This window comes from Oncorhynchus keta, chromosome 6 (genome assembly GCF_023373465.1).
Source record: "Oncorhynchus keta strain PuntledgeMale-10-30-2019 chromosome 6, Oket_V2, whole genome shotgun sequence".
Lineage (NCBI taxonomy): Eukaryota > Metazoa > Chordata > Actinopteri > Salmoniformes > Salmonidae > Oncorhynchus > Oncorhynchus keta.
In genome coordinates, this window is record NC_068426.1 from 15,849,432 (window position 1) to 15,874,570 (window position 25,139).

The 25,139-nt window shown below is 42.7% G+C and overlaps 3 protein-coding genes across 8 annotated transcripts; all 3 read left to right on the forward strand.

Moving 5' to 3' along the window:
* Positions 1 to 11,645: 11,645 nt before the first annotated feature.
* LOC118374863 (proteasome subunit beta type-6-like) lies at positions 11,646 to 14,666 on the forward strand. The gene is made up of 6 exons (XM_035761334.2): positions 11,646 to 11,810; positions 12,090 to 12,157; positions 12,333 to 12,464; positions 12,699 to 12,828; positions 13,849 to 13,993; positions 14,357 to 14,666. The coding sequence occupies exons 1-6, from the start codon at positions 11,715 to 11,717 to the stop codon at positions 14,482 to 14,484; spliced, it is 699 nt and encodes a 232-aa protein (XP_035617227.1). The 5' UTR covers positions 11,646 to 11,714; the 3' UTR covers positions 14,485 to 14,666.
* Positions 14,667 to 14,771: 105 nt separating this feature from the next.
* On the forward strand, positions 14,772 to 17,893 carry LOC118374860 (uncharacterized). Its single transcript, XM_035761326.2, has 6 exons — positions 14,772 to 15,357; positions 15,463 to 15,585; positions 15,758 to 15,833; positions 15,953 to 16,173; positions 16,748 to 16,916; positions 17,017 to 17,893. Exons 1-6 carry the CDS (start codon positions 15,257 to 15,259, stop codon positions 17,179 to 17,181), a joined length of 855 nt encoding a protein of 284 aa, XP_035617219.1. The 5' UTR covers positions 14,772 to 15,256; the 3' UTR covers positions 17,182 to 17,893.
* A 101-nt stretch (positions 17,894 to 17,994) lies between these two features.
* On the forward strand, positions 17,995 to 21,550 carry tnfsf13 (TNF superfamily member 13). 6 transcript variants are annotated; one of them, XM_035761328.2, is made up of 6 exons: positions 17,995 to 18,329; positions 19,522 to 19,612; positions 19,684 to 19,734; positions 20,111 to 20,226; positions 20,312 to 20,450; positions 20,575 to 21,550. In XM_035761328.2, exons 1-6 carry the CDS (start codon positions 18,135 to 18,137, stop codon positions 20,682 to 20,684), a joined length of 702 nt encoding a protein of 233 aa, XP_035617221.1. In that variant the 5' UTR covers positions 17,995 to 18,134; the 3' UTR covers positions 20,685 to 21,550. The 6 variants fall into 6 exon arrangements, with proteins under 6 accessions (XP_035617221.1, XP_035617222.1, XP_035617225.1 ...); XM_035761329.2 differs by having other exon boundaries at positions 19,687 to 19,734; XM_035761332.2 differs by lacking the exon at positions 20,111 to 20,226 and having other exon boundaries at positions 17,995 to 18,333; positions 19,539 to 19,612.
* Positions 21,551 to 25,139: the final 3,589 nt, after the last annotated feature.

Genomic DNA, 25,139 nt, shown 5'->3' on the forward strand with positions numbered 1-25,139 from the left:
CTGTAACATGTACTGACATTTACCTTATGATTAAATCAAATGTGTCATCATAATATCCCATGTAAAACGGACATTAATATACAGTAGATAAGATCATTTCAGCTGTGTGAAATACAAACACACTTGCTTTTTCATTGGCGTGCAGAGTTTCTGATGTATGTATTTGCTATTTCAGCACCAGTGATGATGTGAGGGTTAAAGACCCAATGCAGACATGTTTATATCAATATCAAATCCCTTACTGTAAAAGATTTCCATTAAAATAGACATAAATAGATTTTTAGCAACAAAAACAAGTGGGTAGGGGAAAACTCAAAACTACACCGAACAAAAAATAATAAACGGAACATTGGATCCATGTTCCATGAGCTGAAAGCGTTGGTCCCATGTTTGATGAGCTGAAATAAAAGATACCAGAAATGTTTCATACGCACAAAAAGCTGATTTCTCTCATATTTTGTGCACAATTTTTTTACATCCCTGTTAGTGGACATTTATCCTTTAACATGTGTGGCATATCAAGAAGCTGATAAAAGAACATGATCATTACACAGGTGCACCTTGTGCTGGGGACAATAAAAGGCCACTCTAAAATGTGCCGTTTTGTCACACATCACAATACCACAGATGTCTCAAAGTTTAATAAAAAAATGTTTTTTTCCCTTTTTCTCCACAATGTCATGATATTCAATTGGTAGTTACAGTCTGGTCCCATCTCTGCAACTCCCATACAGCCTCGGGAGAGGCGACCCAGCCAAGCCGCACTGCTTCTTGACACAATGGTCGCTTAACCCGGAAGCCAGTCGCACCAATGTGTCGGAGGAAACAAAGTACACTTGGCAACCGTGTCAGTGTGCATTGCGCCCGGCCCACCAGAGGAGTCGCTAGAGTGCGATGGGACAAGAACAACCCAGCTGGCCAAACGCTCCCCTAAACCCGAACGACGCTGGGCCAATTGTTCGCCGCCGCATGGGTCTCCCAGTCGTGGCTATTTGTGACACAGCCTGGTATCAAATCAGGATCTGTAGTGACGCAGCTAGCACTGCGATGCAGTACCTTAAACTGCTGCGCCAAACTGCCGCGCCATTCGGGAGGCGTCTCAAGTTTTGCGGGAGTGTGCAATTAGCTTTGCTGACTGCAGGAATGTCCTCCAGAGCTGTTGCCAGATAATTTAATGTTAATTTAATGTTAATTTATCTACCATAAGCCGCTTCCAACGTTGTTTTAGAGAGTCAGTACATCCAACCGGCCTCATAACCACAGACCATGTATATAGCGTTGTGTGGGCAAGCGGTTTGCTGATTTCAACGTTGTGAACAGAGTGCCCCATGGTGGAGGTGGGGTTATGGTATGGGCAGGCATAACACACAATTGCATTTTATGAATGGCAATTTGAATGCACAGAAATACCGCGACAAGATCCTGAGGCCTATTATGAGACCCATTTTTGGGGAGGAATCTTTGACCAACAGATGCATATCTGTATTCCCAGTCATGTGAATTCCATAGATTAGGGCCTAATGAATTTATTTCAATTGAATGATTTCCTCATAAGAACTGTAACTCAGTAAAATCTTTGAAATTGTTGCATGTTGCAATTCTATTTTTGTTCAGTATAGCTGTTACAGACAGAGAGGTTTGGTCTATTAACCAATTTACAGCATGGTTTACACCATGGAAAGCCAAAACTCCCGCCCGTGAAAACCTGCTGATTAGAAGGTCCTGTGTAGATTGTATTTTCAACCAGCAACTATCAGGAAATAACACTGATCAAATGTTTTCACACACCACATCAGCTGTGGTACCATATGATATAAAACACAGATTTTTTCAAAAGCATTTTGACTACATTGGGCCTAAACTGGGAAATCATAACTGGAATAATTGCAGAACCATGTCCAGGTCCCTATCCAACTGATAATACTGAAAATACATAATCCTGACCTCAACCACAACCTTTGACCCCTAAACCTAGCATTAGTCCAAACCTTAACCTTCTGCTGTAAAATCATGTATCTAACATTGACCTTTAACCTTAACCATAACCCTGTCAAACTGAGGGTAAGAGTGTGACAAGCGGCTCACATCCTACTAACACTGACATGATTAGAATGTCAGGCACAAACATTTTTACAGTCAGAAAAATGGTTCACACAACCATATTTTACACCATCTGTGTGTTGAAATCCTGTTATCCGGTGCTGGGCTATAGGGACACACTGGCATTCTGTTGGTCTCTAGTGGGGGAAATGTATAACTGCAAGGTGAACATTTTTCCCAAGCAGCATGCACATCTGTCACTTTCTTTTAGGTCATATCACCATCATCTCTTAGTGATGATAAACAAGCCAGGGGCTTTCACCTGGGTTCTGGAGTAGAAAACAACACACACACCAACAACAGGCCATTCAAAGTGACAACTCCATACCAAAAATGTATTTTTAAAACAGTTTGCCAGTGTATTAGCCACAGATAGCAGGAGTAATGAGAGCAGGCTGTGCCCCTGTCTGTTGCTCTGCCAAAGACTGATGTTTGATTTGTCACAACCCACACCCTACGCCCTCCCTCCCTTCCTCTTATAGGAACATAATCCCATCCTCTCTCTCTTTCTCAGAATTCATTTGATTCTGTGTGTGTGAAATCAGGAGGCTTACCTCCACTACACTAGGAAATCCGATTTAAAACACATTGGAATATAAACCTATTATCATTTACAGATTGATGGAATCAATGTGAAAGTGATGAGAACATACATTCCTTTTTTAGGCTACAATCTTAGAAAAAAAGGTTCCAAAGGGGTTCTTTGGCTGTACCCATAGGAGGACCCTTTTGTGGTTCCAGGTAGAACTCTCTGTGGAAAGGGTTTTTACATGTAACTCAAAAGGGTTCTATCCAGAACCAAAAGGGTTATACCCCGAACCAAAAAGGGTTCTTCAAAGGGTTCTCCTATAGGGACAGCCAAAGATCCGTTTTAGATTCTAGATGGCACTTTTTTTTAAAGAGTGTACTACCACTGATAATAGGACAGGACATACAAGGTGTTAAAAGGAGATGGTTATGTTTTTTACCATTAAACATTTGAATACTATGTATCACTAATTTTAGAGAGAGTGGGGCTACACTCTCTCTTTCATCTTTATCTTCACTCTCTCTGTCTCTCTGTCTACCTCTCCTACCTGTATAACATGGCAGTGCTCTCTGTCTAACTCTCCTACCTGTATATCATGGCAGTGCTCTCTGTCTACCTCTCCTACCTGTATATCATGGCAGTGCTCTCTGTCTACCTCTCCTACCTGTATATCATGGCAGTGCTCTTTGTCTACCTCTCCTACCTGTATATCATGGCAGTGCTCTTTGTCTACCTCTCCTACCTGTATGTCATGGCAGTGCTCTCTGTCTCCCTCTCTCTCAACTGTATATCATGGCAGTGCTCTCTGTCTCCCTCTCTCTCAACTGTATATCATGGCAGTGCTCTCTGTCTACCTCTCCTACCTGTATATCATGGCAGTGCTCTCTGTCTACCTCTCCTACCTGTTATCATGGCAGTGCTCTCTGTCTACCTCTCTCTCACCTGTATATCATGGCAGTGCTCTCTGTCTACCTCTCCTACCTGTATATCATGGCAGTGCTCTTTGTCTACCTCTCCTACCTGTATATCATGGCAGTGCTCTTTGTCTACCTCTCCTACCTGTATATCATGGCAGTGCTCTCTGTCTCCCTCTCTCTCAACTGTATATCATGGCAGTGTTCTCCATCTACCTCTCTCCTACCTGTTATCATGGCAGTGCTCTCTGTCTACCTCTCTCTCACCTGTATATCATGGCAGTGCTCTCTGTCTACCTCTCTCTCACCTGTATATCATGGCAGTGCTCTCTGTCTACCTCTCTCTCACCTGTATATCATGGCAGTGCTCTCTGTCTACCTCTCCTACCTGTATATCATGGCAGTGCTCTCGGTCTACCTCTCCTACCTGTTATCATGGCAGTGCTCTCTGTCTACCTCTCCTACCTGTATATTATGGCACTGCTCTCCGTATACCTCTCCTACCTGTATATCATGGCAGTGCTCTCGGGCTACCTCTCTCTCACCTGTATATCATGGCAGTGTTCTCCGTCTACCTCTCTCCAACCTGTATATTAATGGCAGTGTTCTCCGTCTACCTCTCTCCTACCTGTATATCATGGCAGGGCTCTCCGTCTACCTCTCTCCTACCTGTATATCATGGCAGGGCTCTCTGTCTACCTCTCTCCTACCTGTATATCATGGCAGGGCTCTCTGTCTACCTCTCTTCTGCCTGTATATCATGGCAGTGCTCTCTGTCTACCTCTCTCCTACCTGTATATCATGGCAGGGCTCTCTGTCTACCTCTCTTCTGCCTGTATATCATGGCAGTGCTCTCCGTCTACCTCTTTCCTACCTGTATGTTATGGCAGTGCTCTCCGTCTACCTCTTTCCTACCTGTATGTTATGGCAGTGCTCTCCGTCTACCTCTCTCCTACCTGTATGTTATGGCAGTGCTCTCCGTCTACCTCTTTCCTACCTGTATATCATGTCAGTGCTCTCTGTCTCCCTCTCTCTCAACTGTATATCATGGCAGTGTTCTCCATCTACCTCTCTCCTACCTGTTATCATGGCAGTGCTCTCTGTCTACCTCTCTCTCACCTGTATATCATGGCAGTGCTCTCTGTCTACCTCTCTCTCACCTGTATATCATGGCAGTGCTCTCTGTCTACCTCTCCTACCTGTATATCATGGCAGTGCTCTCGGTCTACCTCTCCTACCTGTTATCATGGCAGTGCTCTCTGTCTACCTCTCCTACCTGTATATTATGGCACTGCTCTCCGTATACCTCTCCTACCTGTATATCATGGCAGTGCTCTCTGTCTCCCTCTCTCTCAACTGTATATCATGGCAGTGTTCTCCATCTACCTCTCTCCTACTGTTATCATGGCAGTGCTCTCTGTCTACCTCTCTCTCACCTGTATATCATGGCAGTGCTCTCTGTCTACCTCTCTCTCACCTGTATATCATGGCAGTGCTCTCTGTCTACCTCTCCTACCTGTATATCATGGCAGTGCTCTCGGTCTACCTCTCCTACCTGTTATCATGGCAGTGCTCTCTGTCTACCTCTCCTACCTGTATATCATGGCACTGCTCTCCGTATACCTCTCCTACCTGTATATCATGGCAGTGCTCTCGGGCTACCTCTCTCTCACCTGTATATCATGGCAGTGTTCTCCGTCTACCTCTCTCCAACCTGTATATTAATGGCAGTGTTCTCCGTCTACCTCTCTCCTACCTGTATATCATGGCAGGGCTCTCTGTCTACCTCTCTTCTGCCTGTATATCATGGCAGTGCTCTCCGTCTACCTCTTTCCTACCTGTATGTTATGGCAGTGCTCTCCGTCTACCTCTTTCCTACCTGTATGTTATGGCAGTGCTCTCCGTCTACCTCTCTCCTACCTGTATGTTATGGCAGTGCTCTCCGTCTACCTCTTTCCTACCTGTATATCATGGCAGTGCTCTCTGTCTACCTCTCTTCTGCCTGTATATCATGGCAGTGCTCTCCGTCTACCTCTTTCCTACCTGTATGTTATGGCAGTGCTCTCCGTCTACCTCTCTCCTACCTGAATATCATGGCAGTGCTCTCCATCTACCTCTCTCTCTCACCTGTCTATCATGGAAGTGCATTCAGCCTCATAGTCAGTCAGTGAGATTGCACATTCTCTGAGGTACAGCATCAGTCTGCGTTTCTCCACAAGCCTGTGGGTGGCCTCCAGGATTTGGGAGGCCAGCTCTGACTCACTCCTCTGCTCTTACTTGTTGCCTACAAGTCCTCTTTCTTTTGCATTTATGTGACCAAAAAGTAGCAAAAAATATGCCCACCAAAAATGTTATGCAAACCAGTATCACTGTTAGAGATCTACATGTTAATGCAGGTAGGATATGGCTGAGATGAAGAGTTAAAAAATCCATCTTGAAAGCAGAAAAAACTCTTCACTGGTCCCGCTGATTCAAAACACCTGTTAAACGTCAACAAGTCTTGATTGCTCTTTTCTGATGTCTTAATCCAGAATGAATCTAAATCAATCCTAAAGTGACAACAACATTCAAACACGGGGATGCATTTATGAGCATTGCTTCTTTTACTGAAGATGGACAGAAACAACAATCTGCATCTCTCTCTCTCTTTATGTCCCTCTGAGATGAGGGACAGAGGGGGGTTTATGTTGAAGCCCTACCAGTTTACATTTACCCAGATTAGCACGAGGCCTAGATGAAAGAAAAATAAGATAGGAACAGAAGACAGTGAGACAAAACCTATCCACCAGCTAAACATTATGCGGGTCCACACCACATTGAACCCCCCTAATGGTCTTTATCTCCCGCTCCACGGGGATTATAGCCATGCCAATAGGAGCCAGCTGTCCCGACTTCCACCGAAGGTGGCTCCTCTCCCTGTTTGGGTGGTGCTCGTCGGTCTTCATGGCCGGCCTACGAGCTGCCACCGATCCATTTTTCCTTTTCGTTTGTGTCTGTCTGTATTGTTTACACCTGTGTCCTATTAGTTGATTTCGGTGGGTTTATTTACCTCCGCTGCCTGCTAGTCTTTTTGGATTGTTCTCTGTGGTTGCTTTGTTAGGGGTGCGTGTCTGCACCACAGGGTTTTCTTTCACGCGGCAGTTGTACCAGTTTGATATGTGTTTAGGAGTAGAGGTTTCTCCTCCGTGTGCAACGTTTATTTCCCTGTGTGGCGACCTCGTTTGGGCGTATTCCCCTCCATGTTGTTGTTGAGTTGGGACTTCTAAATAAACTATTGTGCCACTGGGATTTCCTTGCTCTCCTGCTCCTGATTTGTGCACCTCCCTCCTTCAAGGAGGCACGTAACACCAGCTCAGTGAAGGTGTCCAAAGATCTGTTCTCTGACGTTTTCCTGGGGCACTTACAACCCCATACTCTTTCATTATCGGAAAAAAAAAATCTTATTGATCCAAAAATCTATTCAGATATTATCTTCCTCGTGAATAATGGATTTGGATGTAACAACTGAAGCTCATGTTCGCCAGTTTCCATTGGCTACTAAAGTGAGAGGGTGGCGTCCAGCCGGCAGCTGGCACAGGCATCTGGCCAGCGGTGAGTGTAATTGGCAGGTGCTGGGCTGGTGTTCTGGCTGAGTCCCAGTACTTAATGAGAGAACATCTCCTCTCCTCATTGGAGAAAAGCCACCATTCCATCTCTCACTGAATATGTAGGACAGTACAGGACAGGATCATCTGGGTGCATCTGCTATGTAATGCAGTGGGCTCCTCTGTCAGTCCATCTCCCAGAGACTGTTGGGGAAGTAGTGAGAGAAAAGAGGAAGAAGATACAAGAAAGAGCAGATGGAATGAAGTATAAAGAGTGAGAGAGGCATGTTGCCCTCATGAACATTTAGAGCAAGACACATGTGGCCTAAGAATAATGCCTCAACCAAATTTGTTTCTGAGAAACCAGACTGTTATGTCCTGTTTAACTGCAGGCCTTAATGCTCAAATCAACTTTGTTTTTCAAATCCGTTTTGGACAATTGACTGTCCAAACAGCAAGTTACAAGTGACTAAATGGATTTGTGTGTATTCAGACAGCAGACAAGGCCATGCTAGTTGTCATAGTAATGACAGGTGTATGTGCAGTGATGTAGGTTGATTGGTGGTGGTGATTGTGCTTCCTATCACTCAGAAGTTATGTAGCAAGGTAAGGTGGACTTTCCCAGTTGCTTTGAATATTCAAAACCATTGGGTAAAAACACTGTTAATGCCTCATAGGATACAATTATCCAACTTTCAAAACAAGTCAATTTTGGCTAGTCACAGCAGTCAACTAGATAGCTCGGTAGCTGTTTAGCTAGTCACAGCAGTCAACTAGATAGCTCGGTAGCTGTTTAGCTAGTCACAGCAGTCAACTAGATAGCTAGGTAGCTGTTTAGCTAGTCACAGCAGTCAACTAGATAGCTCGGTAGCTGTTTAGCTAGTCACAGCAGTCAACTAGATAGCTCGGTAGCTGTTTAGCTAGTCACAGCAGTCAACTAGATAGCTCGGTAGCTGTTTAGCTAGTCACAGCAGTCAACTAGATAGCTCGGTAGCTGTTTAGCTAGTCACAGCAGTCAACTAGATAGCTCGGTAGCTGTTTAGCTAGTCACAGCAGTCAACTAGATAGCTAGGTAGCTGTTTAGCTAGTCACAGCAGTCAACTAGATAGCTCGGTAGCTGTTTAGCTAGTCACAGCAGTCAACTAGATAGCTCGGTAGCTGTTTAGCTAGTCACAGCAGTCAACTAGATAGCTCGGTAGCTGTTTAGCTAGTCACAGCAGTCAACTAGATAGCTCGGTAGCTGTTTAGCTAGTCACAGCAGTCAACTAGATAGCTAGGTAGCTGTTTAGCTAGTCACAGCAGTCAACTAGATAGCTAGGTAGCTGTTTAGCTAGCCACAGCAGTCAACTAGATAGCTAGGTAGCTGTTTAGCTAGTCACAGCAGTCAACTAGATAGCTAGGTAGCTGTTTAGCTAGCCACATCACTCAACTAGATAGCTTGGTAGCTGTTTAGCTTTCTAGCACATTCACTCATTTGTTTGTAAACAATTAACAAGCTAGTTAGCTACCACATGTTCTTGTCAAACTGTCAAGAGAGTAGCTATCAAGCAACAAAATATGTAAAATAACAGTCTTAAAACCACTTGAGGGCAAATAAACCAGATTTGACCATTCAGACACAAGTCACATGGCCAGGAATCAGATTTGTATCTGACTTTAAATGTGTCTTGAAATATCCGATTCCATGTGCTTTTTGGCTGTTCAGACTGCAGGAAAAATAACAGATTTGAATTGGATATGCAAATAAATAGAATTTGGGTCACTTCAGACTGCCAATGTAAACATGGCTTTAGTAATGACGGAAAGTAATGAACCTGTCACACACACACACACACTTGGGGAGACATTGTGGATCAATAGCCCTGAGCCCTCATAGAAATCTCATGTTTTATGAAACAGATAGATATAGGTATAGGTTACTATTCTAAACTAAGGAGAATATGATTACGCCTAACGGAATCTGGAACTCTGTTTGGATACAATGTGAGGTCTGACTAATGACAGCTTTTGAATGCATGAATGAATGAGTGAGCATTACTACAGAACAACTCAGTGATTCCATCAAAACTCATTGATGTTTGAGTGGATTTATCATTAGGTCTATTTTTGATATGTCTGTCTTGTGCAGGGCCATCGGTTAGCCTTGTGGAGATGGCAGTAGGGACTATTTCAATGCTGTGTTAGTCCTGGTCAATGCTGCAGTGGCGATTATCTGAGATTAAGCTTCTCTAAGCACTCTTTTGATTGACTCAAATCACACTGGCAGCTGGCAAAGGCCAATCTCTCTTTTCCCGTTGAACATTACAGACCCCAAGGTTCTCTAACAACTAGGCACCTTAGAGCTTAGGAAACCATGGTTACTAATAGCGAGGGAGAGAGCCAGTGTGTATGCATTACTAGGATCTAGGCTGTTTTAAACAGAAATAATGGATTGGCCTTTATTCTCCTTCAGTGCCTCCAGGACTGCAATGGAGTACATTTCAGGTTATGTTTCATACTCACATTACACGCGTTTGACCTAAAACACATTTTATTCGCCGTCTGCCTATATTGACCTGCGCCTCAAGGCACAGAAGAAGAGGTCAGTCTGGACGATTAAGGCATTTTCTTTTGCAAACAAAATGAGTGTGCACATATAGCGTGCGTCTGTGTGCTTCATCCCCAATCAATTTGATGCCCTCAAATAATTATCTAGGCTAATCCAGTGCAGCAGTGGAAGCTGCCGAGGGAAGGACAGCTCATAATAATGTCTGGAATGGAGTCAAACACATCAAAAGATGTGGTTTCCATGTGTTTGATACGATCCCATTTACTCCATTCCAGCCATTATTATGAGCCGTCCTCCCCTCAGCAGCCTCCACTGCAGTGCCGGTTATTAGTATTATTATCTGCTGCATAACTGTATAGAGATGTAAGAACCTGGCACTTTGATAATCCTACAGATGCCTGCAAATAGAAACACACACACACACAATAAGAAAGCGGATGTGATTGTTTGAGACAGGATGGACCTAGAAGGGCACAGGAACAGCCAGAGGACATGGTGACTACATCTGCAATGCAGCGAGAGTACCACCACCATCACATCTGTGGGTATCCTGAGGCTCTCTCACAGCTTACAATATCGGGTGTTTTTTCCTAAAAATGGCGATTTGCGTCACAGTCCTTGTAACACAATCAGTGTATTCACACCAGAAGTCTTTAGAAATGGTAGTTTAGAGTTGCATTCAACCTTGTGCAGACCTTCTTCTTTTCTGAAAAAAGTAAAAGTAATGTATTCAAGTTTTTACTTTTTTTTAAATGAATGGTTTGAAGGAATGGCCAGAACACTAATGGTCACTTCCATCTTCTGCAGCTAAATCAAATCAAATCTTCTCCTCTTTCATAGTACTCCCATCTATACAGTACTCTTGCAAAGCTTTTCCTCAGTTCCCCATGAATCACACTACATGTTTTAACCATCATCCCAATCAATAGCAAAATCCCTGGAGCAAAATTCAATCTCGCCTTAAGAAATAGTTGTAGCAGATCCAATACCAGAGAGTGGTTCAGTGTTTCACAAATAATCTTACTGAGAATATTTGAGAATCCCCTTCATATCCTGTTATCAAATCATACAATAATAATTAAAGAAAGTCTGGCATTAGGCTTGCTCATATATACTGAAAATCGAGAATTTTCTAAATTCATGATTTGACTATCATCTAGAACTGGCACTCCCACCTTTATCATGAAGAGGGCACGACAAAACCTATTACCCCTCAGGACACTGAAAATATTTGTCATGGGTCTTCAGATCCTCAAAAGGTTCTACAGCTGCACCATTGAGAGCATCCTGACTGGTTGCATCACTGCCTGGTATGGCAACTGCTCGGCCTCCGACGCAAGGCACTACAGAGGGTAGTGCGTACGGCCCAGTACATCACTGGGGCCTAACTTCCTGCCATCCAGGACCTCTATACCAGGCGGTGTCAGAGGAAGGTCCTAAAACTTGTCAAAGACTCCAGCCACCCTAGTCATAGACTGTTCTCTCTGCTACCGCATGGCAAGCGCTAATGGAGCACCAAGTCTAGGTACAAGAGGCTTCCAAACAACTTCTACCCCCAAGTCATAAGACTACTGAAAATCTAATCAAATGGCTACCCAGACTATTTGCATTGCCCCCCTTTTATGCTACTGCTACTCTCTGTTATTATCTATGTATAAGTAACTTTAATAGCTCTACCCACATGTACATATTACCTCAATTACCACGACTAACTGGTTCCCCGCACATTGACTCTATACCGGTACTGCGTGTATATAGCCTTGCTATTGGTGTTTTACAGCTGCTCTTTAATTATTTGTTACTTATATTTCTTATTTTTGTTTGTATTTTTCTTAAAACGGCATTGTTGGTTAAGGGCTTTTAAGCATTTCACTGTAAGGTCTACTACACCTGTTGTAGTCGGCGCATATGACAAATACAATTTGATTTGATTTTTGAAGTTGTTATTCTCATGCAATCCAACAGGTGGCGATAGTCAGCACAACATAATTTGTTAAACCAGACCAGCGAAGAAGAACATTATTTCATCAACTGTCAAGATGGCTGCTGTGTACATGTCAGCGAACCGGTCCGAAAATGCTTTTAGTACAGTTGATTTGGTGCCAGAGTGGGCACAAGAAGAAGTTAGCACTGGGGTGAGGAAATGTATTATAGCACCGTTCACTTTACATAGGTTTGATTGCGTTGCCCAAACTGAACACAGGCATTTAGATGGCACTTCAGCTAGCTAGCTAGCTAGCTAACAATGAGACTGCAGAAGCGCTCGCCATGTATGTACCTAGCTATAGCATTTTACAGCTGATTTTGTTGGTAGCCAGCTAGCCATTACCGTTTCTTTCTACATAATGTCCTTGGGATTATTTTCTCATAAATAAAGCAAAAATGTTGTTCTGATTCTTCATGTCTAATCGCAGACTACCATTATGGCAGTGGAGTTTGATGGAGGGGTTGTGATTGGCGCGGACTCCAGAACAACAACAGGGTAAGTTAAGTTACTTTAAATCAAGCAACTGTGTCTTACCGGCTTCCTGACCTAATAGAAATAGCTTGCTGATTAAGTCGGCCTCTATTCCATTGACATTTTTGTGTTTTAAAAACATTATAGCTAGAGCTGCCTAATACTCCCAATCGTTATTTTTCCCCCCAACTGGTTGTAGTGCTTACATTGCCAACCGAGTTACTGACAAGTTGACTCCCATTCACGACCGCATCTTCTGCTGCCGCTCTGGTTCTGCAGCTGACACACAGGCTGTTGCTGATATAGTCACCTATCAGCTGGGCTTTCACAGGTAACACACCGGCTATACCTCTACACAAAGATCAAAAACTCTTCAGCACAGCTATATAGTTAGTGGCTATCTTCATACCACTCCCAGGATAAAATAAGTGCCTTGAGAACTATTCAAATATTGTCTTGAGGGTCTGATTCAAGTTTTAATGTACAAGCACAGTGAAATGCCTTTCTTGAGTGTCATTCTATATTTATTCACTGTGAAATATCTCTCCCTCTGTCCCTGCTGCAGTATTGAGCTGGATGAGCCTCCACTTGTGCAAACGGCAGCCAATCTCTTCAAACAGACATGCTACAGATACAGAGAGGAGCTGATGGCTGGCATCATTGTGGCTGGCTGGGACAAAAGAAGGGGTGGACAGGTGAGTTATCAGCATCTGTATTTTGATCATACACTCCAACCACTTTTCCCCCACTGTCTCAGAGAAATGTGTAGGGTCATTCCACCGCAAAAAGCAAAGAAAGGATTTCAGAACAATCTGGGATGGTGGTGGGCAGGGTATAAAATTAGCACCTGCCAAATGTGGGACGATTTGGGTATTGGCGGGTAAGAATGTCTGTTTCACCAGCCATGTTAGTCAATTTGCAGGGCTCTACAGTGAGAGCATTACATTCGCAAATAAAAAAAATAGTAAAGTATGAGCATGTACGAGTTAGGGTTAGAAAAAATTCTGAAGTAGCTGTTTTGATTCATTAGATATTAAATACACAAAGAAATAGGAATACTATATCCCACCTCACACAGGAACACTGCCTGACAGGGGAACCGCTGTGTGCAATGAATGAAGATCTGATGGATTCCTTTTTGAAAGCACTGCTCACAGGCATAAAAGTTGGTCTAATTTACTCAAGTCTACTATGTAAGACTTTGTCCTTGTGTTTTTTTGGCAATTTACATTTAGCCCTCAAGCTCAGTTGTTTTTCAATGGTAGTTTGCATCTTCTGCTTCAACTGATAGTGAAGACACACACTAGTCAGATCTCAAATCGTGACAGGAATAAAGTGGTGTCGTTACCATGGTAAACTCACATCATTAAAGGGGCAGCCAAACATTTTGTCTTGGATATTTTGATTAAAAGACTCAGGTCACCAAAAATAAATGGAAATTGAGCAATATACCACATTACTTCTTACTAATACATTTCTTGTTTTAGAAAAATTACAAAGCATGGTCATCTGTTTTGTGTTTTTGATGTAATTATGGTGAAAACATATTTTTTGGCTGGTAATAAATCCTAGTAGCTGCTAGATGTATTTTTTTTTATATCTACCTGCCACAGTGGCTGGTGACCAAAAATTACATTTTAGGCCCTGGTGGTGGGTGTCATGGCTTGCTGAGATTACATGGATTGACTCTCCAGTGACCCTTCCCTCTTACACAGGTGTACACAGTCCCAATGGGAGGTATGATAGTGAGGCAGCCAGTGTCAGTAGGTGGTTCTGGCAGCTCCTACATATATGGCTTCATGGATTCTAACTACAAGCCTGGGATGACCAAGGAGGAGTGTCTTCACTTCTGTACCCAGGGTGAGTTGGACCAGAGGTTGACAGTCTAGCACAGTGGTGGTTTTTTGAGCCCTGTACTAACAAAGCTGATTGAAATATACCTAATAGCATTGTTTAAAATGTAAGACCTTGATAAGTAGATGATTTGAATCTGTTGGGAAGGAACATTTGCCTGCACAAGCACAGCGGACCCTGTAGCCCACCTATGATCTTTACACTGTCATTAGGCTGTTTCAAATATCTTCAGCTGTAGCTTTTCTAATCTCTCTTCCACCATATGTCATGACAACTGAACTGAAAATACTTGATAGTTGGATCTGTAATATGTTGGTTGTCGGGTCACATCTAGGTGTTGTTAATGTCTCTCTCTCTCTCTCCATACAGCCTTGGCACTGGCCATGGAGCGGGACGGTTCTAGTGGAGGAGTGGCTCGTCTGGCAGCCATCACAGAGGAGGGCCTGGAGAGACGGGTTGTTCTGGGGAACCAGCTGCCCAAATTCTCCAATGCCTAGACAAGGAGCAGAGGGGAAATTCCTTTGCTGTGCAGACAACGCACCCCCTGTCAAGTCCATCCACTTAAGCGCTATACCTAGGCCTGTGCAGTGTAGGACTTTGGAAAGCCGTGTGAATGTGTCTCATTTATTTTTGTTTTGCAAACTAAGATTTGTCATGCAATAAAAAATACTGAACCTTAGATACGTTTGTGTTCCCGTCTCTCAGGCCTGTTTTGCATTAGCTATTATTTCTTGGAAATTGAGTGAAACTGCACACAAGACTATAAAGGATTACTGGAAGAGATAATTGGCATAACATTTTCAGATGTGATCTCACCTTCTTTGCAGTGAGTTGGAAGTAGACTAAAGCACAACGCCATTTCCAAAATGTATAGTGAGGAATGCAGACAGACATCATGGGGAGGACTTTTAACAAAAACTACCCCGAGAAATGTTGCATGCCAAGCAATACGGACTTGAAGAGGTGACGCCAAGGAGTAGATCTATTACGTTGATCTGCTGTGTATTTTCCTCGCGTGCTGCTGACTTTATGGCACGCGCTCGCGTTTTGCGCGGGACTTTGATATCGTTTGTTGGCCTTAAATGCAGGCTGGATTGGAAACCAGCTGGCTAACGTTAGCCTATTAAAATATGTTTTTATTGTAGGGCCGTTCTGGTATTGGCTAGGATACCAGGCAGTAGTTTTATTTCAAGACTATTATTAGTTGATTAAAGGTCACGTTCTACATTAGTATTCGTATTTCAGCTGCTCTTCCCTCCCAGGGTAACAATGTGGCACCTAGCAGACAGAGTTGTTAATAATCCTGGGCATTTTACTCCGGTAGAACAACCAGAGGCAGAAGATGGTGATCAGTTCCTCTCGTTTGCCAAGTGAGTTGCTTATGTTGCAAGAGTTCAGAACGTATTATTTTTTAAAGTTAAGCCATTATTTCAGGTAATATGAGGCTTGCTTTGTTGTATTCTTCACACCCTCAGGAGGTCCAAGGTTGTGCAGCGTCAGTGTTCAGAGATGGAGACTGAGCCTAGCCCTCCCCCACAGTCTAGCTCCTTGTCTCAGAGTAGAGACAATTTCTGGCACAGGATTCTATGTCAGCCAAGGTGGATGTCCTCTTCACTTTCACCACCAACAATCTAACTTTTTTAAAATAAACACAAGGTTTATTAATAGCATTGTTAATAGCATTACAGGGTCCGCTGTGCTTGTGCAGGCAAATGTTCCTTCCCAGTCAAATTCACTCTTACTGATAGAGGTCTGTATGCTTTTTCTTAGTGAAGTGTCTCCTGAGCCCACCCCATCCTACGGCCCATTTCAGATGCAGATGTTTTCAAATAAACCTGAAGGACTAGTGAGTACCCTAAGACTTGGCAAACATGTTTCACTGTGGCTGTCATTTTTAAATTGGCACATCCTACGATTGAGGTCAAATGTTTTCAGATTTTATTTTGCCATTATGTTTACACGCAGGTTGGCGTGGACATGGCAGGATCACCTCCAGCAGGACAGAGAGTTAAAAAAGGGGGAAGGCTGGGTCTAGGAAAGCTACCTTCTCCAGTGGAACTGATGGGCCGGAAGAAGAAGGGGAGGACAGGGGGTGCAGCACAGAGCAGCCAGGTGGTGCAACCCAGGGTGGCAGCAGTGCTGCAGCACATTGGGGACCTCCGCAGGAGACAGAGCTCTATTGACCAGTAAGTGAAAGGTTTCTGATGCTAGATAGTGCAGAGGGGACATTGGAGATGGATGGCCTGTGGATCGTTGGTATTACTTTTGGTTTTACTGTGCTCTCAGGGTAGAATGAGGGGAAACTGATTTTAATGATGCCATGGGGGCAGAAATGTGGTTATACATTCAGTGCAGGTGTAAAGGACATGCTGCTTGCTTAGCGAATACCACTTCTTACCGATTCGGCCCATACCTGGCATGAACGCAGGAACTCTGCCTTGCTTGGACACGTGACTGCCTTCCTGAACCGTCTTACCAGTCAGCGCCACGCAAAAAGCTACTGTAGCTATTTGCTGGTGCAAGTGGGGACACTTCAGGCTGAGGATTAAGTTTCACACATCCCCATGTGCTACACAGGGATAGAAATCTACAAAGGCAACTCTGAATGGCTGTTGAGTCATAGTAGAATATCATAGGTGACTAAATAAAACAGAAACTCATATTATTCCTACTTTTACCATTGTTGGTTGCCTTTGGACGATAAGCATTAAATATAGAACAGTAGTTCTTCAAATGAACCCAAACACGATCATGTCCCAGGTTGAAGCAGGGGAGTTGGTGGGGCTCCAAACCCAGGTGTAAGGCAGAAAAGGGCCGTTCCCAGAGGCAAGCAGAGGACAGCAGCATGACTATCAGCACCACAGTGGAGAAGCCGGATGAAGCTACGGACTACCTCAGTCCAACCCTCACTCGTCCTTACACCCAGGAGGCATGGACTCAACTCTCACTGACTGATATTATATTTAAGAGTAACTGGAATTGAGGAAGCAAATGTGGATATCCCTTATTCGACTGTGATGTCTTTGCAGGGTCTGTTTGGAGGATTTGAACAAGCATCCCATCTTGCTCCTGGAGGAAATCCGATGCTGTCATTTGTCCTGGCAACTGCTGATAGACAAGCCAAGGGGGGTTGGCAAGGCCCTCGTTTGTCCCACAATGAATTTTGGGGTATTGGGCACACTCCAGAGGAATAATTGAATTTTTGTTACATTTCTCCAAAGCACTTGTGGAGTTCACATTGTATAAGGGCTCGTAGTTTATATTGATCAGATTCAGAGTTTAAGGGATATGTTTTACAATGTTACAATTCATTTGTTCAGATTTTACTACTTAAAAATGATGTACAACATTTGGTCAGTTAATTTTATACTGGATAGCCAAGCAATGAAAAAAAAGTAAATAAATACATAACATTGCATTCCAGTGTGACTAGTATGGTCTTGAACTGGGGAGCGTTATATGAAGAAATGAATTGGAGAAAAAAAAGGATTTGACTTGCCTGCTCCTGTTTTGACAGACAGAGCCCATCCCTCTCCTCTCAGAAGTTCTGGCGAGGCAGTCTTTGAGGTAGTGGAGTGCGAAACTGGTGGCATCCGCCTTCAACTGAGTCCATCTCTCAAATGACCCTTTGACCTGTTCTGTAATAGCCAGACAAGCACATAGGCCTGACTAGAAGTACATGTATTCATTTTTGGCTATCAAGTACTCCTTTTCCCTCGAGAGCCAAGCATATATACATTCATTAATTATAATGTAGTCTATAGTGCTTCAAACCTACTGAACTGTATTCCCTTTTCATTCAGTTATTAGAATCAGTTATTTTTATGAACCACTTGCCTGTCTTGGTCACTGCCTTTCTTAAAACAAATTGTAGTACAAACATTTAATAAAGACATTAACTTTTAGCTTCAGACTTCTGTAGGCCTACTGTAGCCTATCACTTTGTTTTCACACGTCCTCCAGGTCTTCATAGCAGTTTTGTAATCCGAGACTGCATGAGTCATCGTTTTCCAAATGATGGGATGATGACATGAAGAAAGTGAAAGTGCACATTGTAACGGGATCATTACGGCCCTGACAAAGCCTTCATTGAAAAAGGACGCCATCCCCTCGTCCTCGTAACAGTTGGTATCGCCTGTGTGACATAATGACAAACCGTTATACAGTACATTTTCATGGCTCATATCTGCTGTACGCTGTGTCGCTGTTCTTGGCCTGCTTGATGGTCCTGCAGTCCAACCGGGTCAAAGAGATGCAGGTCGAACTGCGGGAGCTGCGTCAGTGGACCAGTCTGGTGTGCGGGAACATAAAGGAATCGTCTACTGATATCTCGCGCTGCGGGGTAGGTGAGTTCATACATTTACTAATAGGTTATAGGCTACACGAAAAAGAAAACACTATTGTGAAACTTTGCTTGATGTGTGAAGTAGGTCTATGTTTTTGAGAATTTATAAGAAGTCAATAAATATTCGTAGGCTAGGCCTACCCACTAGGAAATGTCAGATTTTGAAGTAAAGAATCAAGATGATTGTTAATGTTTAGAACAATAAGGCATATTTCACCACAATTATAAATGGAGTTGAAGTCTAGAAAATGATGACAATGACTTAATTGTTTGCCACCAGGGTTGGGTAGTTGCTACATGTAATATGATTACAAAATAACCTGGAAAAATATTTAAATCAGACGACATGCTTTTGAAAAACTAGATGATTATTTATTGGATTACTTTTAAAGCCAGAAAGGATGTTTGTGAAAAAATACATGATCATACATTTCGGTTTCCTCAATGACATTCAATTCAGAATCTAAAATAGTTGCAAGTTTAACTTTGTTCAGCCTGACCACAAGCCAGAGACCACTATGATGACACACCAAATGCATTTGATGGATCCTTTTAGTCTTGCAGGGGTGGGCAATTCCAGTCCTCGAGAGCCTGATTGGTGTCACAGTTTTTCCCCAGGTCCAGCTAACACACCTGACTCCAATAATCATCTAATCATGATCTTCAGTCCAGAATACAATTTGATTAATCAGCTGTGTTTTCTAGGGATGGAGAGAAAGTGTGACAATCATGCGCGAGGACTGGAGTACCCCACCTCATGCCCCATAAGGGGAAAGTAATCCAAAAGTAACAAAGTAATCTGATTACGTTACTGATTTTGAGTAACCCTAAATTTACGTTGCTGATTACAATTTTGGACAGGTAACTAATAACTGGAACAGTTTACATTTAGAAAGTAACCTACACCAACCCTATTTACTACATATCTGAAACATTTGACTCATATCACGCTATCAGCTGATGTGTAAAGTATGATTTGAGAATTTATGAGACATCAATGAATATTCTATTTTTAAGTTATTAATGCTTTGGAGTTCGAGCAATAAGGTTTATTATCCACCACACTTCTCAATGGAATTGAAGTCTGGAAAAGGATGACAATTACTTGATTGTTTACCACATATCTGAAACAACGGATTCTTGTCACACTATGAGGTTCACATCTGATGTCATCTGGCATTTGACACAGATATCTGACTCTCACAGACATACACAATGGAATGGAATTCGAGGAAAGAGGGAGATTTCAAGACATGGGAGACGGAGACAGCGGCGCACTGGTCAGTCCCTTCCGACGCGCACACACATACACACAATTTACTTAATCATTTATAATTTCCATGTCATCCAGCAGGGAGTAGTGCCTTTCTTCATCTTGTTCCTCTGTCATCACACTCATATGGTGAGTCGAATGGGCAATGAATTCACATCTATACTGTACATTCTCTCTCTCTCTCTCTCTCTCTCTCTCTCTCACACACACACACGCTATAGCCCTGTTTATACCTGCCACTAACATGCGTCCTTATCATGTCCTGATCATGCCCGTTTGAACTTATAAGATATTTTCAAAATTAGATCACTATGCGTCTTTTAATTGTCTACACCTGGCAAAAAATGTGGGCACAATTGGAACTTGGACAACATCTGGAAAAAGGACGCATGTTAGAACCCGGTATAAACGGCGCTTTGCATTAACTACAATACTCTCAAACATTATTTTGTCTCCAACATACACATACTCCATGTTTTTAACCACTATGTTGTCTCAAATGAAGATGACTACACTCTGGTAGAATGGGCTCTAGGACTGAGTCGTCTAGGGGAGGGGCTGCAGGTGTTTGGAGAAAAGGTCACCGTGGTAACCGAAGGGACTTACTTCATCTACAGTCAGGTAGCCTATTAAAACTAGGCGTTGTCATCTCTTGAGAGGCGGTCAAGCCAAGGTCCCTCTATACCATCACTATGTTTGTGTACAGGTGCTGTATAAAGACACCACATGGACTATGGGTCATGTGATCAAGAAGCGTCTACATGGTATTGAGACCATCTTGATGAAGTGCATACAGAGTATGCCCAGCAACATCACTGTGGCCCAAAACACCTGCTACACAGCCGGTGAGTCGACTCAACCCCGGCCTGCGTGTGTTACAAACGACATTCAAATTAATTACTTAGAATACGGAACACAATTACAGCACTACTACACCCAGTGCTGAAGTTACTGGTGTTTCTCTCCCAGGTGTCCATTACCTGGAGCCAGGATCCACTCTGGAACTCTCCATTCCCAGGAAATCTGCTGGGCTTGTCCTCAAGCCTCACTCCACCTTCCTTGGCATGTTCAGGATCTGACACTGAGTGACGATCTAACACAAAACCATGTCTCTCCAGAACCCTACAATCACTGCCTATAATAACTCGACATGCTGACCTACTGCATTGTGTTGCCTGATATTTAATAAACTCTTATCAATATCAAAAGTTTTGCAAGTAATACTCAGCCAGTGTTTTCCTGTCAGCACTCATATTGTGGTAGCCTGATACAGAACAGTTACCAAATATCACAAAATGTAGACTATTTTAGCATCGGAAAGTGCACAGATGTAATGTTTTTCATTCCATGATTGAAAATACATAGGATATTAATCAAGCAAAATAGTGCAGTAGTACAGTGACCCAATATCAAATTTCAAGTTGTAATGATACGTACACAAGTACAGTGAAATGTCTTTCTTGCTAAACAGTACAGTGAAATGTCTTTCTTGCTAGCTCTAAACAGTACAGTGAAATGTCTTTCTTGCTAGCTCTAAACAGTACAGTGAAATGTCTTTCTTGCTAGCTCTAAACAGTACAGTGAAATGTCTTTCTTGCTAGCTCTAAACAGTACAGTGAAATGTCTTTCTTGCTAGCTCTAAACAGTACAGTGAAATGTCTTTCTTGCTAGCTCTAAACAGTACAGTGAAATGTCTTTCTTGCTAGCTCTAAACAGTACAGTGAAATGTCTTTCTTGCTAGCTCTAAACAGTACAGTGAAATGTCTTTCTTGCTAGCTCTAAACAGTACAGTGAAATGTCTTTCTTGCTAGCTCTAAACAGTACAGTGAAATGTCTTTCTTGCTAGCTCTAAACAGTACAGTGAGTGGTGACCCAATACGAGTACTGTTGAGTGTACAGCATCATTGTGAATTTCCCTCTGCTGAATTAAACTGTCTCAGTTTGCCATCCTTGTCTATTGAAGACTGATGTATAATCCAACAGGGACCTCTTGTGGTCAATGCAGTGCGTTCAAAATGTATTCAGACCCCTTGACTATTTCCACATTTTGTTATGTTAAAGCCTTATTCTAAAATGGATTAAATTGTTTTTTCCCCCCAATCATCTATCTACATACAATACCCCATAATGACAAAGTAAAAACAGGTTTGTAGATATTTTTGCAAATGTATTCAAAATAAAAAACAGAAATATTATTTACACTTACATAAGTATTCAGACCCTTTACTCAGTACTTTGTTGAAGCACCTTTGGTAGCGATTACAGCCTTGAGTCTTCTTGGGTATGACGCTACAAGTTTGGCACATTTGTATTTGGGGAGTTTATCCCATTCTTCTCTGCGGGTCTTCTCAAGCACTGTCAGGTTGGATGGGGAGCGTTGTACTGAGTAAAGGGTCTGAACACTTGGAAATGTCATATTTCAGTTTTGTATTTGTAATAAATTTGCAAACATTTCTAAATAACTGTTTTTGCTTTGTCATTATGGGGTATAGTGTGTAGATTGATAAGAACAAACAATTTAAACAATTTTAGCACAAGGCTGTAATGTAACAAAATGTGGAAAAAGTTAAGGGGTCTGAATACTTCCCGAATGCACTGTACAGTGGGGCAAAAAAGTATTTAGTCAGCCACCAATTGTGCAAGTTCTCCCACTTAAAAAGATGAGAGAGGCCTCTAATTTTCATCATAGGTACACTTCAACTATGACAGACAAAATGAGGGAAGAAAATCCAGAAAATCACATTGTAGGATTTGTAATGAATTTATTTGCAAATTATGGTGGAAAATAAGTATTTGGTCAATAACAAACATTTATCTCAATACGTTGTTATATACCCTTTGTTGGCAATGACAGAGGTCAAATGTTTTCTGTAAGTCTTCACAAGGTTTTCACACACTGTTGCTGGTATTTTGGTCCATTCCTCCATGCAGATCTCCTCTAGAACAATGATGTTCTGGGGCTGTTGCTGGGCAACATGGACTTTCAAGTCCCTCCAAAGATTTTCTATGGGGTTGAGATCTGTAGACTGGCTAGGCCACTCCAGGACCTTGAAATGCTTCTTACGAAGCCACTCCTTCGTTGCCCGGGCAGTGTGTTTGGGATCATTGTCATGCTGAAAGACCCATCCACGTTCCATCTTCAATGCCCTTGCTGATGGTAGGCTTTGTTACTTTGGTCCCAGCTCTCTGCAGGTCATTCACTAGGTCCCCCTGTGTGGTTCTGGGATTTTTGCTCACCGTTCTTGTGATCATTTTGACCCCACGGGGTGAGATCTTGCATGGAGCCCCAGATCGAGGGAGATTATCAGTGGTCTTCCGTATGTCTTCCATTTCCTAATGATTGCTCCCACAGTTGATTTCTTCAAACCAAGCTGCTTACCTATTGTAGATTCAGTCTTCCCAGCCTGGTGCAGGTCTACAATTTTGTTTCTGGTGTCCTTTGACAGCTCTTTGGTCTTGGCCATAGTGGAGTTTGGAGTGTGACTGTTTGAGGTTGTGGACAGGTGTCTTTTATACTGATAACAAGTTCAAACAGGTGCCATTAATACAGGTAACGAGTGGAGGACAGAGGAGCCTCTTAAAGAAGAAGTTACAGGTCTGTGAGAGCCAGAAATCTTGCTTGTTTGTAGGTGACCAAATACTTATTTTCCACCATAATTTGCAAATAAATTCATTAAAAATCCTACAATGTGATTTTCTGGATTTTTTTTCTAAATATGTCTGTCATAGTTGAAGTGTACCTATGATGAAAAATATAGGCCTCTCTGATCTTTTTAAGTGGGAGAACTTGAACAATTGGTGGCTGACTAAATACTTTTTTGCCCCACTGTATATACATACACATGTAGTTTACAACCCGTACAGTAGGTGACGGTGTGCACCTCTAACAAGAATATGGACTGGGGGAGAGAGAGAGAGGGCCAGCAATTGCACCGGGGATAGTTCCTCCGTGGCTGTTTCCGAAACCAAGTGTAGATGTGGACATGATTGAGGGCAGGAGAGAGGGGGTGAGATGAGGTGTGGAGAGAGAATAGGTTTTATTTGTTTTTAAGGATATATACAGATGGTTCAAAGGATCCAATCAGTGGCAGGGTGGGGGCTTGGGTGTGTTTATTTTTTAATGTATTATTATTATTATTACTATTTTTAACCCCTCCACCACCCCCCTCATTGGAGGACGACTATCTTTGTTGATTTTTCATTTTTCTTTGCTACATATACAGTTGAAGTCAGAAGTTTACATACACTTAGGTTGGAGTAATTAAAACTCGTTTTTCAACCCCTCCACAAATTTCTTGCTAACAAACTATAGTTTTGGCAAGTCGGTTAGGACATCTACTTTGTGCATGACAAGTACTTTTTCAAACAATTGTTTACTGACAGATTATTTCACTTATAATTCACTGTCACAATTCCAGTGGGTCAGAAGTTTATATACACTAAGTTGACTGTGCCTTTAAACAGCTTGGAAAATTCCAGAAAATGATGTCATGGCTTTAGAAGCTTCTGATAGGCTAATTGACATCATTTGAGTCAATTGGAGGTGTACCTGTGGATGTATTTCATGGCCTACCTTCAAACTCCGTGCCTCTTTGCTTGACATCATGGCAAAATCTAAATAAATTAGCCAAGACCTCAGAAAAAAAGTGTAGACCTCCACAAGTCTGGTTCATCATTGGGAGAAATTTCCAAACGGCTGAAGGTACCACGTTCATCTGTACAAACAATAGTACACAAGTATAAACACCATGGGACGATGCAGTCGTCACACCGCTGCAGAAAGGAGACGTGTTCTGTCTCCTAGAGATGAATGTACTTTGGTACGGAAAGTGCAAATCAATCATGACTGTTTATTTTTTAAACATTGCTATGGCTCTCAACTTTCCATGCCCTAATGTGAAACCAAACTAAAATTAGTGCATGGCAAAAAGATAACGGTGGCTAAATGCCAGAGGGGACGAGTCATTAAGAGGAGTTACTATGACGTTTTCATCTTTTGAGCTTCTAGTCATGAAATCTATGCAGCCGACTCAATCTAGGTGGGTGAAGGAATCAGGCGCAGAGAGTTCCACTGGGGAAAAGTGCTCTTTAATACAGCACGTAATAATGACAAGCCCAACAACACAGGGGCGTGGACAACAAAGTGACTACCCAAAAACACAGGGTGCCAAGTCCAGAAAATATAACCACCTCTACCTAAAACGCACACACGTAACATAAAGACAATCCCGCACAAAACAAGGGCGGGTACAGGCACTTAAAATAGGGAAGCTCATTAAGCCATACAACAGAACACAGGTGAAACTAATAAGACAAAACAAACAGACAAACGAAAAAGGGATCGGTGGCGGCTAGTAGGACGGTGACGATGACCACCGGGAACTAACTTCAGCGGAAGTCGTGACACTGTTACCTCCTTAAACAGCTCAACTCACAGGTCAAGCTTTTGAGGTGCCCTTCACTGTCGAATAGGATATCTCCGCTCCTCCTGGGCTTCCGGTGGTGGACCAGGTTCGGGTAGATGGTCAGGCTCT

Excerpts from the sequence above, each read along its gene's own strand:
- tnfsf13 (XM_035761328.2), top strand. The coding sequence starts at position 18,135 with ATGACAAACCGTTATACAGTACATTTTCATGGCTCATATCTGCTGTAC. Across the intron at positions 20,227-20,311 it reads CTTACTTCATCTACAGTCAG|GTGCTGTATAAAGACACCAC; the intron begins GTAGCCTATTAA and ends GTTTGTGTACAG. Across the intron at positions 20,451-20,574 it reads AAACACCTGCTACACAGCCG|GTGTCCATTACCTGGAGCCA; the intron begins GTGAGTCGACTC and ends TTTCTCTCCCAG.
- LOC118374863 (XM_035761334.2), top strand. The coding sequence starts at position 11,715 with ATGGCTGCTGTGTACATGTCAGCGAACCGGTCCGAAAATGCTTTTAGT. Across the intron at positions 12,158-12,332 it reads GACTCCAGAACAACAACAGG|TGCTTACATTGCCAACCGAG; the intron begins GTAAGTTAAGTT and ends AACTGGTTGTAG. Across the intron at positions 12,465-12,698 it reads TATCAGCTGGGCTTTCACAG|TATTGAGCTGGATGAGCCTC; the intron begins GTAACACACCGG and ends TCCCTGCTGCAG.
- LOC118374860 (XM_035761326.2), top strand. The coding sequence starts at position 15,257 with ATGTGGCACCTAGCAGACAGAGTTGTTAATAATCCTGGGCATTTTACT. Across the intron at positions 15,586-15,757 it reads AGGATTCTATGTCAGCCAAG|TGAAGTGTCTCCTGAGCCCA; the intron begins GTGGATGTCCTC and ends GCTTTTTCTTAG. Across the intron at positions 16,174-16,747 it reads AGACAGAGCTCTATTGACCA|GTTGAAGCAGGGGAGTTGGT; the intron begins GTAAGTGAAAGG and ends ATCATGTCCCAG.